Source organism: Carettochelys insculpta, chromosome 17 (assembly GCF_033958435.1).
Source record: "Carettochelys insculpta isolate YL-2023 chromosome 17, ASM3395843v1, whole genome shotgun sequence".
Lineage (NCBI taxonomy): Eukaryota > Metazoa > Chordata > Testudines > Carettochelyidae > Carettochelys > Carettochelys insculpta.
This window is the reverse complement of record NC_134153.1, coordinates 23,618,874-23,633,447: the sequence shown is the minus strand read 5'-3', so window position 1 is coordinate 23,633,447 and position 14,574 is coordinate 23,618,874. Positions and strand designations below refer to the sequence as shown.

The 14,574-nt window shown below is 44.4% G+C and overlaps 1 protein-coding gene across 2 annotated transcripts in view; it reads left to right on the top strand.

Annotated features, from left to right (window-relative positions):
* Positions 1-3,682: 3,682 nt before the first annotated feature.
* RPN2 (ribophorin II) overlaps positions 3,683-14,574 on the top strand; it is a 37,374-nt gene continuing 26,482 nt past the window's right edge. For both annotated transcript variants that reach the window (XM_075011760.1, XM_075011761.1), the window contains exons 1-5: positions 3,683-3,758; positions 5,259-5,452; positions 6,628-6,723; positions 8,759-8,934; positions 12,047-12,122. In XM_075011760.1, coding sequence (XP_074867861.1) covers positions 3,746-3,758; positions 5,259-5,452; positions 6,628-6,723; positions 8,759-8,934; positions 12,047-12,122 — 555 coding nt within the window. In that variant the 5' untranslated portion in view covers positions 3,683-3,745. The remainder of the gene's footprint in view (positions 3,759-5,258; positions 5,453-6,627; positions 6,724-8,758; positions 8,935-12,046; positions 12,123-14,574) is intronic.

Sequence of the window (14,574 nt, the reverse complement as noted above, 5' to 3'; positions counted from 1 at the left end):
AAGAACAGATTAGATAGATGTCTATCAGGGATGGTGTAGATAGTGGTCGGTCCTGCCGTTGGGGCAGGGGACTGGACTCGATGGCCTCTCGACGCCCCTTCCGGTCCTAGTGTTCTATGATTCTATGATACTCAGAGACACTGAGACCTCATACCGGAGTGAGTAAAGTCTCTACAGAGAGGGTTGCAAGCCAATTGGCCTTCAGCTTGTGCAATAGAGTATAGGACTTTAGACCATATCATCACAGGTTCAATCTCTGGTTCTGGTGACCCATATCTGTCAATGTTACATATAGATTATCCATTTCTCAAAAGAGAGCTTTTGACTTCATGTTGGGAGAGGTTTTAGAAAACGTATATATACCTTTAATCAAGCTAGCAGCAAAAAAGCTTCCTCCAGAAAGTTCCCTGCCATTCACCAAGAAAGAACAAAGCTGAATCACTAAATCCTGAACGTCCAGCTTAATTATAGATGCACATCAGCATGATATCATGGAGATGATGCTGCCATTGCGTGGATTCCATGTTGAGTTCGTCTGCTCATACAATAGGGTATGAGCTGAGGGAGAGAAGGTCTAAATAATTCTTCAGAAATAATCCATCATTACAAAAGAGGCAGCAGAAACTGGTTCACAAACGTGATGGCGCAAGGAACCCATCTTTTCATGCTGGGAAGAGAAGGTTGCAGGTAAGGAATAGGGAGTATTTTTGTTAGTTAGAAAAAAACTATGGCACTAAGAAAAGAAAAATTGCAGGTTGTTGTAGGAAAATGACAGCAAGGACAAAAGTATCAAGCTGAAACTTCCTTTCTACTGAGCTTGGGCAGATGATGGTTGACAACGATTTGATGCAAATTGTATGATCTGACTCATATTTAAGTGCAGATGTAGAATAATCAAGTGAGTTTCATGATCAGTGGAATAATTGAAAAGAAGGAAATGCTTTGAGCAGCCTTAATGGAGTATCATTTATCATTTGTGAAAATCCTGGATGCCTGCCTCCTTCCTTCCCTATTGCCACTCATGATTTCCACCCTAGAGGTACATCTGCACTAGAGAGTTTTTCCCTCTCTTGACAGGGTGTGAGTACTACAAAAGCTAAGTGTTTTGTTATTATAACAAGTAAAACGAAGCAGTTCCTGTAGAAGGGGGTTAGTGTCTCTTTTCCAGTTCTCCCTTTCACCTGGCACGCTTTTCACTTTCTCCATCATGTACCACAGGGGCAGCATGAGCCTCGACAGGAATGACCTAATGATCGTTCATTGATCCTTCTTGAGTACCTGGGGGGACTGGGAAACATTATTAATATTTGCAGTTGCTGGTTCAAACATCTTTAGTTGATTTTGGTGCCTTCAGAATGTCCCCATCTTTTTCCCAAGTTTAGCATAGGTTTCTGTGGTTAATAGGACCTGCAAGAGACCTTTCCACTGTGGTTTTATTCTTCGTCCATTTTACAGATGAGGAAACTGAACTATGTAAGTATCTGCTGATTTTGGCTACTTCCTTTGGTGGGTGGCATCACGTGGAGCTGGGCGTCCTCGGCACCATTTGAAATCATTTTGCCTCTGTCTGATGTTGGGTGCCCAGAAATAGAAGCACTCAAAATTAGTGTCCAGCTTTGAAAATTCTGGCCAGGGCTATCAATGAACTTGCTACGATTTGCAGACCAGGCATCTGGCACCTCTTCCTGTTCTCAGGCCTCTATGGAGACCATGCCTCTCTTCCTGAAAGGAGCAGTTTGGCTTGGAGAGTGACAAAGTAGATAAGGGCATGGGAAAGGCATGAAGAAGAAAAGTGAATGAAAGGAAATTTCATGAAATTCATACAGGATTTTGGGTTCTTGCTTATTCAAGCAAAACCTCTGACCCTCCCACTGCTAGTTTGTTAGTTGTATTAAATCTCTTTGAATTATTCACAGGTCATCAATTGCCTTGCCATGTATCAAGATTGCCTTCTTCCCCATATCTGCTCTTGCTCTTTCTTGTGGTCTTGGTCTTTTTTTCCAGGGCCTTGATACAAATAGTTTGTTTTAAATCCCAGACCTGTGGTCTCCTCCATTCCTTATCCCTTTGATCATTTTGCCTTCCCTGCCATTTCCTTTCCTGATAAACAATTTGCATGAGGCAGGGGAGGGTGAAAAGAGCTAATGGCAGGGTTTCTCTAGTCATCCTCTGAGCCATTAATCTTCATGCCTCCTCCCGCCATACATTACATTTGGATGCGTTATGTAAGAAGGTTATCTGTCAAAAACAGTATCTTGAGTTAGTGGTAAGCAAAATAAATATGTCAGAAACAATAGTTCCTGATGCGGGGAACAAATGTGCAGAAAATGCTCATTTTGGTGGAATTTGAAGCCTTTAAATCAGACCAGACTGGTATCTCTGTTTCCTACCATTTAGCCAGGTCTATTAGCTGCTCTTGATGGCTGCAGAACCCATAGCAGAAGCTGAGCGGATACCCTGTTTGGGTGTTAATAGAACAAAACCTACAAGACATCACTAGATTAAATGACTCAGCATTGCCAGTGGTGTGCTAAATCATGAAGGTTGTGTGTACCCTAGAGAGTTTTGTCAATAGAAGAGGCTCTCTGTCAACAGGAAGCAGCTACACACATAAAGCGTTCTGTCGACAGAGTCCCAAGAGAGCTCTGCATTTGCCTCGACAGTGTTATCCCTCAAAAATTTGAGGAATAACAGAAGCGCAGTATAGACACGTCTGTCGACAGAGAGTGCTTCCAGTTGCCGCACAGCTGTTTGCAGAGCCACCATTCCGCTTTCTGTACCACAGGGCAGTGCAGTCTGGTAGTTCTCTGTGGATGCCATCAGTACAGAGGTTCTGGCGAGATTGCTCTGTCGATAGTAACATCTGTCCACAGGGCTACATCTTCGCTAGCCCCTTCCTTTCCAAAGGGGCATGGTAATGAGCGATGTCGGAAGAGGCCCGACCTCACTCCTTACCATGCCCCTTTCGAAAAGAAGGGGCTAGTACCGACGTAGCCCAGATGTTTCTAGCGTAGACATAGACGAAGAGGGCGGATTTCGGACACAGAGTCCCCAGTTCAGTAAGTGGTGAAGTGGCAGCAGCAGTGCCTGTGTGTCCTGCTTGTGTGCCAGCAGGGAAGCTGCAGATCTAGTCAGCCTACACAAGTTCAGTCACCTAATTATCACCGCTATTACATCTCATAGGTCTTTTGGCTGCTCTCTGTTCCAATCATCCAGCTGTGTCATTAAAGACACATGGGGTGTGCAGGCCGCTCTTCCAAACCTTTAGCGAGCTAGGTACAATGCAACTAGCCCGGTTATGTTTATCTTCCAGTAGAAACTATTTTACTAGTTTTTAAAGTGCTACTTGACTGCTTTTTGTTTCGCCAGTTACTGTTGCTTTAAATCTGCCTCCTTCTTGTGAGTGGCTGGGAATGTAACCAATCAGCGAAAGACACATTCCAGCCGCAGCCCTGCCCCTCTCAGAGAGACCCATGTAAGCCGGAGGAGCGAACCACGCGCCCTCACTAGGGAGGGGGGATTCTCCGGGGTTGTCTCAGCGCTGCTCCCGCCCCTGTCAAGATCGTGTTGCTCTTGTTCCGGAAGGCTGTGATAGACTAATTCATCTGCAGCGTCCACTGCCGGTTGATTCCGCTCCTCGTCCTTTTCACGCTCCTCCCCCCCGCAGGAGTCGAGTGGTACGGTCCGGCTGCCTGAGCGGAAGCAGACACATTTCCGCTGTCGGCGGTGAGGCGGCGTGGGCGGAATGGCGGCTCCGGGTAAGGAGCAGTCTCCTCCTCCCTGCCCCGACACGCAGACGGGAAGTGGCGGCGGTGCACGGCCGCCCTCCCTTTGTACGGCGGGATGCTTGCGCCTCTCGCGAGTCCTCTCTTGGGGGCGGTGCGGGGAAGGGGCCATGGGGTCCCCGGCGTCCCGGCCCTAGGGGGGTGGGAGCCCCAGCCCTGGGGTCTGCCGCGGTATCGGTGGCTGTGGGGCATTGTTGTCTTCGGGGCCCAGCCAGATTCCCGGCCATGACAAATCCATCGCAGCCGGTGAAGTCGGGTGTTGAGTTGTCCGTTAGGCGGGACAGGCTCCGGCGGGGAGACCCGCCTTTGGCCGAGTGGGTGTCCTGGCCGGTGGGAATCGGGGGGGGGTGTAAGGTTATTGTGGGAGCGCTGCTATGGGGAAAGGCAGCTAAGCGCACCGTGTGTTTGATAGGGGTTTCGTTACCTCCCAGGTTGGAAGATTTTATGGTCTCTGTTGTCGGGGGTTGACCTAGACGCGGGGTTTCAGGGTACAGGTTGGGTCATTCTCGTGGCTGGAAGCGGAAGGTTTTGCAGCATTCCCTGCAAACGGTCAGACTCGGGACTTGCTGGTTCTGTGGCAGTTCATTCCATTGCCAGATCGCTTCCGTTCAGAGTGCGTTAATTCACACGCTTCCCTGGGGTTGTGTGATCCGCACTTTCCCCGGGGACTGGGGAGCACAGTAATCGCAGTGGTTCATAGATTGAAATTCAATCTTTAGTGCACCTGGGGTTTGATCGTTTAATTGTTTTTGAAAAGTAGATCCAAACCCATTAGCCTGCTCTCTCTCACTTTCATTCATGTCTCTATGCGTTCTTCCCACCCTTTGCCCGTCATTTTTCCTCGCCCAATGTTGCCAAAATTGGGCAATTATGTTAGAACTTTCAATTTCTAGTAGAGCTGCAATTTTCCTACCAGTAGTGGAAAATACAGGGTAGCAGAGCAGAACTGTGTAACCAGCGTGCAGTTCCACACTGAAATCTTTCCTGCATTTAGTTTGTCTAGCAGTCTCATGATACCAGCTTGCCTGATTGAGAGCCCTTTCATTTATGTATGAATCAAGTCAAGTCCTGAGTTCTGTAAACTGCTCACAAGGGACTTCTGGGCATTCTTGCACATAAATGCTATGTTTCACTTATCTATAATAATAAACAGTTTTATTGGTCGCTATTCAGAACTGTCAGAACTATTGAGAGGCTGCTATGGGTTGCCTCTTGGGATCTGAGAGTATCACCTTTGCAGTACTCTTAGCAAGTGTCATCCAGAAGAGTGGGAGATTAAAACTGGCCGTCAGACTAAGTCCTGCTTGGTTCTGTGGAGTTGATGGGCCCAGAATAGGTATTTCCATCTGAAGTGTTTTCAAGTCAGTGGATCACGGTAATGGCTAATCCAGCAGTGCCAACTGCTCACAAACATGCATTCCATTCATGAAACAAAATGTGCTGTGTGTTTCAGTATCATCTTTTTCTTTTCAGGTACACGCACCTTCTTCCTCTTGGCTTTAACATTTGTAGCCAGCATCCAATCCCTGACACCTACTCATTATCTCACCAAACGTGATGTGGAAAGACTGAAAGCGTCCTTGGAGCACCCATTCAAAGATCTAGAAACTGCTTTTTACTCCATTGTAGGGCTTAGCAAGCTGGGAATGCAAGTGTCTGATGAGCAGGTGAGCAGACACCGTAATAAATTGTCTAACTATCAAAAATTCACTTTTCTCCTTCTCACCCTTTTTTATCTTTGACCTTTTTCATGTGTTTCTAAATTCTAGGTTTTGAGACTGATTGGGAGTATTTCTGCCTACCGGTGACTTAGTTAGAATACTTCCTGTTGCATTAAGCATTTCTAAAATCAGTAATATTAAAATTGAGTCTGAAATAATGTACCCATATCAGTTGTCTTTTTATAGAGGCATAGGGTTGGAAGAGGCCTCAGTAGGTAATCGAATCTAACCCCCTGCTGCAAGCAGGACCAATCCCAACCAAATCATCCCAGCCAGGGCTTTGTCAATAAGGACTTAAAGACCCTGAGGGTAGGAGATCCTACCACTTCCTTAGGTAACCCCTTCCATAGCTTTACCATTCTCCTGGTAAATAGTTTTTCTTCATAGCCAGTGTAGACCTCCCCCAGCAAAACTTGAGACAATTGCTCCTTGTTCTGTCATCTGTCACCATGGAGAACAGCCTCTCTCTATCCTCTGCTATCAAATCCCCCCTCACTTGTTTGCTGTAAACTAAATAAAACCATATCCCTCAGCCTCTCCTCATAAGTCACGTTTGTCATTCTCTTTTGGACTCTCTCCTGTGTGTCCGCATTCGTTCTGCAATGAGGGGCCCAGAACTGGATGCAGTCCTACTAATGCCCCACAGTATACCCTTAATCTTCTTGGCTGTAAGGGCAGACTGTTGGCTCATATCCAGCTTTTCGTCCACTGTAATCCCCACGTCCTTTTCTGCAGGAAAGTTTAGCCAGTCTGTAGCCAACCTTGGGATTCCTCCATCCTGTGTGTTTTAATCTATAAAATTTCTGTTCATGTGCATTTGCTCTGTCCTTCACAAGGTGGGTCTACTAAATATATTTTAAATCCAATATGGTTAGTAAAATTGGGCACAGTTTTAATTCAGTATTTAGTTGCATTGCAGTCAGCATGAAAATTATGTGCTCGCTTTGCTTTCTAGAATGTTGTTCTATTTTAGGGATTTGGGCAATTTGGGAATGAAGCGAATTGCATGTAGTTTATCTTCTTTGCAGGACATATTTAAGGTTCTGTTTGTGTGTCACTGAACTCCATTTTTAGTGGCTACAGGTGTGACTCTAACCAAATTGACTTGTCTTTCTGCACAGGCCGCATGTAACTTCATCAAGTCTAACATGGATCCCAACAATGTTGATTCCCTTTTCTATGCTGCACAAGCCAGTCAGGCTCTGTCTGGATGTGAGGTGAGTTCAGGCCCCTAAATTACAGTCATTGCAAACATCACCTTTTCCTAGAATAGGGGTTGGCAATCTGTGGCTGTGGAGCCACATGTGGCTCTTTAAGGGGTCATTTGCTGCCGCCACTGACTCCTCTGCAGCTCTCTATGCACCCCCCCCGGCAAGACCTGACCACCGAACTACTTCAGGTGGTCTTCCTGCTCCGCTGGCAGATTGCCCACCTTGGGGAGAAAAGTCCAGGGGTACACGTGCCCAAGCCACACATGGCTCTTTGAGCAATAAAGTGCTTGGAGCTTCAGGAGCACTGTGCACAGCTTTGCGCACATGTCCCTCCCCAGCACTTCGAGAGAGAAGTGTGTGGCACTGGCAACTCCAGTGAATCACAGCATTGGATTACAGTGGGGGGCCTGGGAGCGCCTTTCTCTGGAACAGAGGAAGCGGGGACTGGGTTAAAGCGGGGTGGGGTGGGGGCTGGGGATACCTGGCTTTGGAGAAGGGGAGGGGGTTTGGGTTAAAGTGGGATGGGGGGCTGGAGGTACTTACCATTTTTTTTTTAAAGAAAAGGGGGTACTTTATTTAAAAGAAAAAAGTTGAGAAACACTGGTGTGGAGGGCTGATGCAAACATTGCTTGTTCCTGCTTAAGAGCCTATCCCCAGGTGCATTATCCTCATCCTCATCTGCTGTTTAACCCAGGGGTGAAAGTAACTTAAAATTTCTCACTGGTACAAATCATTGTGTGTGTGCTATTCTTAACATAGGGGTTACAAAAAGCACAGTATGATGTTATTTATTAAGGACCATCTCGTACTGACATGAAAAAAATAGTTGTTCTCGCTATTTTAGTGGCAGTCCCCTTTCCTTGAGGATCCCAGTGCATTTAATAAGCATATGTATGAAACACACTGAAAGCCACCTTGCAGCAGATGAGCAGTAGTGGGGGAGGTAGAAATGTGATGTTGATTCTGAATAATTTTGAACATTTGGACAAAGATTTACTTTCTTCACCTCATCTGGAGTTTTAATGAGGTAGAGAGCACTGTGGCTTCTTTTCTAATTTGGTACCTCAGCACTAACAGCATTTTCAGGCAGGGGCACCTCTCTGCAGGTCTTATAATTTGTACATGTAATAACTACATTAAAATAACATGCTTGATTTTGCAACTTAACGTCGAAAATGACAGATTTAGGCTTTTACATGCAGCCTTCATTCTGCTCCCTTATGTGTCCATCCTGTGTACTGAATGAAGCAGGGGGCCCTTTAGAAAGGTAGTATGTGATCGTACGATTAAGGTCTATATCACAGCGCACATGCTCACATAAGACCACTTGATGTCTAAATTGTGTGTCAGTACATTCAAAATTCACACCCAACCCAAACGTCCTCAGTATACAGCTACTCCCATTGTTGTCAGCCCTCCTTCACTATTCAGCTCCCTCTCTCCTTATGCTTTGTGTCAACAGTGGGTAAATCATCCTGCAGACATTCCTTCTGCCTCAGCACAGTTGCCACCTTCCTCAACACAAATTCCTCTCCACACCATTCCTGATGTCAGATGATCTCATGGCTGTTAACATTGTCACCTCATCCTCCACTCCAATGACTTGATCAAGCAATTGCATGCATGACCAGATAGCTGATCTGGTATCTGAGGCAGAGTCAGTCTCTTTTGGGGTAGAGGGTGGTCCTTACGTTGTTTGGGCTCCTCTTGATGCATTATTGTATGGCCAAAGGAGTCATGTGTCTTTTTTGATAAGACTCACTCAAACTGGTCAAATTATACTTAATAATTTCTTAGAGGTAAAGAGGATTTTTTTTCCATGTCCGTTTCGCCCTATAGCCTGGTCTGTGCCTGGGCTCCTTGGTGCCATTGTAATACAAGTAAGATGTCTATTATTTAACATAAAAGATGACAAATGTCAGAGGACTTTTTCCCACTACCAAAATCTGTCCTTTCTTAGGTCAGATGTTAGGTGCTCCTTTATTCTTGAGCACAGATTCATTTAAACATGGTCGTACATTTTCTGTGTGTCCTGTCTCAGGTTGCCATTTCAAATGAGACTGGAGAGCTGCTTCTTGCTGCTGTCAGCGAGGATTCCTCAGTCAACCAGATCTTCCATGCTGTTGGAGCCCTGAGTGGCTTTGGACTTCCTCTGGCATCCCAGGAAGCACTGAGTGCCCTCACTTCTCGTCTTAGCAAGGAAGAGAATGTCCTGGCGTGAGTTTTGCACTAAATAAAATAATTCACTCATCTGCATAGTGATCCTTTTTAAAGATGTTTTTTTTGATGTGAAGGGCATTTGCATAATGCCAGTTTAGTTAATTAGACCTTGCATTTCCAGTAGTGACTTCTATCCATTCCAGTGTCTTACTACCTGGGAGGATAAAATGCTTGTGAATAAGTAGATGAGAATACCCTCTCTTCCCCTTAATTTTCAATTTAGTTTAAGAACAGTGACCTCCAAAGAAACAAGGAAGCTTTTTTAAAAAAATAAAAATATTTTGATCTTTGTTTTTGTCTCTGTAGAATCTGGCTTGTGTTTTACCTCAGCCCACTATACACAGGTCAAGAGAGATCTAGTTTGTGGGGAAATCCGTTGCTTGGTGGCACAAGATTCTTGATATTTTGCATCAGAACAATTTGCTAACAATTTAATTCATATTGATGAGCTTGGAAAAAGAATGGATCTGTTCCTAAGAAGGTGGAGAAGAAGCAACAGAAGCTTTGAAATGCGCTAATACCATCAATTCCCAATGAAAAATAATGGCTGCCTACACTAGCCCCCGTCTTCAAAAAGGGCATGGTAATCAGCCTGAGCTGAGAATACTGATGGAGTGCTGCGATGAATATGCAACACCTCATTAGGCTAATTCTCCCCGCAGCAACTTTTTGGGAGTAAGAGCACTTCAGAGTTGCACAGGTACTTCGATGTGCCCACGGCTACACAGCATGCCCATGGCACTTGGAAGTTTGCAGCACCCAGCTACAGAACTTACAGGCTGCTGTAGTCAGCTCTGCCTGGAAAGGCTAAGCTACGATATTGACCAGCACTTAACCAAAAGGTAAACCCAGAGGCTAAACCCAGAATTGTGCGCGTGCGTACCCGCCCCGGTCCCCCAACACGGAGATGGATGTACACAGCTTCCTGCCCTAAGTTATGAATTCCCCACCCCTGGTTTTAGACGAAGCACGGTTATTAACTACAAAAGAGAGATTTCAAGTGATTGTATGGGATAGCAAACCAATCAAAGCAGATTACCCAACAAACACACAAATTTAGCTTAAGATACAAAAGAAACTGATCACAAGTAGCAAATGCTCGGCCTAAATGTTGTAGGCAGATTGTAGAGTTTTTTGCTGGCCAGCTGCACTTCAGAGATTCCATTCACAGTATAGATAATCTTCCAGCTTGGGCTCAATACTTGTATCCAGTCCTTTCTGTGTAATTTAGATGTTGACTGTAGTCATGTTGGATAGAGAGTTAGTGAAGGGCTAACCACTGATGTCACTCCCCTGTTTTAGACAGTCTGTCTCCCAGTGTGATTACTAACCCTGGTCAGTGGAAGAATAATAGTATTACAGCATCGAGTAACATGTGACTGTTCACATGACCCTGCAGCCACAATCAGAGGCTGCTTGCAGGTAGACTTCCAGGTGGGAGATTAGCATTTTCAAAGACTTGTGATTTTTCCCTAATGGTTCTTTGCAACCAGCCATCCAGACTGATTGCATTCTGTCTCGGGCCATGGTATCCAACAGCCAAACTGCTAGCCACATGTAGCCATTTGGCTTGAACAATAAATACATTTTTCAGAATAATGTGGCTAGTTCACTGCTGCTTCAGAACTGGTGGGATATTGCGAGTCTAGTGGACATTCCCTAGTTGTAAGCACATTTGGACTACTGTCTTTGCATTTTATTACTGGTAGTTCTGATACAAAAAAACTACAGGTCTACAAATCCCATAATCATATTCAATAAATTGTAACCTATTCAAAGATATCTCTCATGACCCATCTTGCACAAAATAAATCTTAGTTATGCAATAATCCTGTTACGACAATATTTCTGTGACGAATGTAGGGCATAGTATCACTGAAAGGCTTGACAAAGGGTGGGCAAATTCCAGCCCATGAGCTGGATCTGGTTCCCCAGGGTCAGGCCTTGGTGGGCCACTGCCCCCACTGTGTTTACCTGCATATCTGCAGGTACGGGTGTTTACAGCTCCCATTGGCTGCAGATTGCTGTTCCAAGCCAATAGGAGCTGCAGGAAGCAGTGTTCCAATTTGAGCTGCTTCCTGCAGTTCCCAGTGCCTGGGAATGGTGATCTGTGGCCAACAGGAGCTTCAGTTACAAACACTTGTGAACTGCTGTGCCCATCCCAGATCTTGACTTATCTTTGTATGCTTTGTTTGCAATCCTCTCCATTCCTTTTTTCACACCCTGCTCTAAGCAGTTTTCTTCTCATTTTGAAAAATATGTAACTTTGTGTAATACAGATAAGCAGTACAGGTTGAACCTCTCTGATCTGGTACCCTGGGGACCTGACTGGTGCTAGTTGAAAGTATTTGCTGGACCACGGGAGGTCAATATTGTCTAGCAGCATTACCAATACTTCCACTGCTGACTGGCTAAGTGAAGATGTTGGGGATAATTATAGTTAAATAGCAGCACAGAACACTGAGAGCCAGGTCTGGTGTCTATAAACAAACTGTACGGGACCTTAGGAAACTTGGTCACACCCATAAGAGGTCATCCAGCTAACTAAAGTCATACGAGATAGCAGATGTTGTAGGAGATTAGATTCAGATTAGATAGGTTCAACCTGTACCAAGAAACCAGATTACTCAACATACATATTTTATGAAGGGAAGCGAGGGTTGTGAAAAATGTTACACAGAAGTGTTGAGCAGCCAAAACTGCCATAAAAGTCAGTAGGACTTCTGGATTCTGACCATCTCAGGAAATAAAGCCACTGATTTAGAGACCTAACCTTAAGCCCTGAAAATGCAAACATTTGGCTTAAGGTTTTATCAGTAATGTAAATACAGTAATTTTTTTTAAAAGTACATTTCCTTAAACCCAGTGGTGTCCATTTACTTGACATCGCTGAAATTAACTACTCAGTTTCCCATTTCTTATTAAGGTTTCTGTTGCCCCCTGCAGGCCACCCTCCCCCCACCCCCATCAACTGACAGGCTGTACTAACTGCATTTGTTTTCCATTGTAATTCAGACTCTAATTATTTCGGTTTTAACAATGTTCAGCTTTTAAACTGGTAAAATCACACACTCCTTGCTCATCACCGCTTTGATTTTCATTGTTCCAGAACCATTCACGCTTTGCAGACAGCATCCTACTTATCTCAGCAGGCAGACCTGAGTGGCATTGTGGAGGAGATAGAGGTAGGAACTTGCTTTACTCTTAAATTGCAGAGGCAGTGTTTAGAAATACATAGCTAACTCTGTCCCTTCCCTACGGTCTTGGAGTTTGTTTGAAAACTCTTTTCATAGTAGAATTCTTCCCTGTGAATAAGGTTGAACAAGTAAATGGACTCCAGATCTAACACAAGTGGTCGTAAATTCACATTAAACCCAGAAAATGACTAAAAGCAGTGCAAGCCAATTAATATCTCTTTTTCTTCTTTGCTTTTTTCCAAAACAATAGCACAAGAGTATTTCAACAGGGTGATCATAATACAGGACTGGAAAGGATATTAAGACATCACCTAGTCCAGCTTTCTGTGCCAAGACAGTACCAAGTATATTCAAAACATGCCTGAGAGGTGTTTTTCTAACTTGTACTTAAAAATTCTTCAGTGGCAGCGATTCCCAGCCTGCCTTGGATTCCTATTTCTCTGCTTGCCTATTCCTATAGGAGGATACTCCTGAGGGAATTTCCCCCTTTCACCCAATTAAAAAAATTAAAATTCTGCAAAATTGTGCACGTTTTAGTTGTCAAAATACCACAATAATCACAAAAGTTTCAATTATTTTAGTAAATATTTCAAAATAGTTATCAGCAAGTATGTCTGTAACAATATAGACATACAATGTTTCTGCAAATATACCTCATATTGATATAACCCTTTTTTGCAATTGCATCACACTGATTCATAAGTGTGATCCATTATAACCCTCAGATTATTTTCAGCTGTACTATTGCCTGGCCCCTTATTCCCCATTCTGTATCTGTGCATTTGATTTTTCTTTCCTAAGCGTACTATTTTGCACTTGTCTTACTTCAGTTTCATATTGGGGATTTCAGACCAATTCTTCAGTTTGTCAGTTGGTTTTTAATTCTGGCCCTGTCCTCCAAGGAGTTTGCAGTTTCTTCCAGCTTGATGTCATCTACAGACTTTATAAGCTTGCCCTCCACACCACACCAACCTGCAAGTCAGTAGGGAAAATATTGGCTGAAACAGGACCCAGACCTGATCCAGGCAAAACACAGCTAGATACATCCCCATGACAGTAAATCGTGAATAACTCCTCTTTGACTGTGGTCTTTCAACCAATTGTGACTTACCATACAGCAATGTAATTTTGATGTTTCCCTAGTTTGCTTTTGAGAATGTCATGTAGAACTGTGTCAGAAGCCTTACTAAAATCAAGGATTGCCCTGTCTTCAGCTTCCCTCTCACCCGCATCCACCAGGCCAGTAACCCTGTCAGAGAAGGAAATTAGATTGTTCTGGCATGATTTGTTCTTGATAAATCCTTGTTGGCTATTACTTAGAACCCTATCATCCTCTAAGTCAAGGGTGAGCAAACTTTTCACATCGGGCTCTGCTCTTTGTCCTTGCAATTAGCAGGGCCCCCGAACCAGTTTATTGTAATCCAAAGTGATGGAAATTTCAGATATGCTCAAATGAAAAAAAATCTTTCAGCACTGTACTAGGTTGTGGGGGTTGTTGGCACAGCTGAGGGAACCAGTCATGGGGAAATTGCTTAAAACTGGGCCACTTACAGCCCAGGCTGTGATTTCCTTCTTATGAAGGCAAATCCAGCCAGCCACAGAATACCTCTGCCAGCCCCACTGGCCAACCAGAAGTCACACAAGCAAACCCACAGATTCTCCATCTGCTCCTGATGCCTGAACCAGCAACTCCCCTACTCAGGTGATAGGTTATTAAAACCTGTTGCACCAAATCCACACAGATTCCTCTGGGCCCCAAAGGGTCCAGCCACATTCCCAGGTTAGTATATACTTAGATTTTACCCAAAACAGCATGCTGTGCCAGTCCTCTAGAATCTAAAATCTAAAGGTTTATTAACAAAGGAAGAAAGAGTAGGGTGAGAGAGAAATTGTTGAAAGTGTTATTACATGCATCAATTAAAGCTACTGATGCAGGCCAGTGGTGTTATATGCTGATTTCTTGAAAGTCTCTGGAAACACACCCAATGAGGGATGGGAGCCTAGTTCACACAGGCTTAGTTCATGAAGTCTGGAGAAATATAGTCTCACTCCCAGGGCCATCGTGTAGTTTGCCACATGGAGGGAAAATTCCTTTCTTCTTCCATAGGCAACGGAGGGTCACCTGACCAGGTGGGCTGCTGTGGCACTCTGCCATTGGCTACATCACAGATGACAAGTACCACAATCCTGAGGTGTGTATTTGACATCTGAGTCTTTGTTGTTTAGTCCATCATCCTGGCTGGGGAGATGATCACACCTCCTATTGTGAATCTCAACACTAAAACATTTCTAGTTCAGATATAAAGCCAATAACTATAACTTTACATACAAACATGGCACACATATACAAGTAACATAAACAGTCTCAAGGCGTTACCAGTGTTCATTGGACACTTGACTTGGTCCATCTGGGACAAGATTTTTTGCCAACTTAATGCAA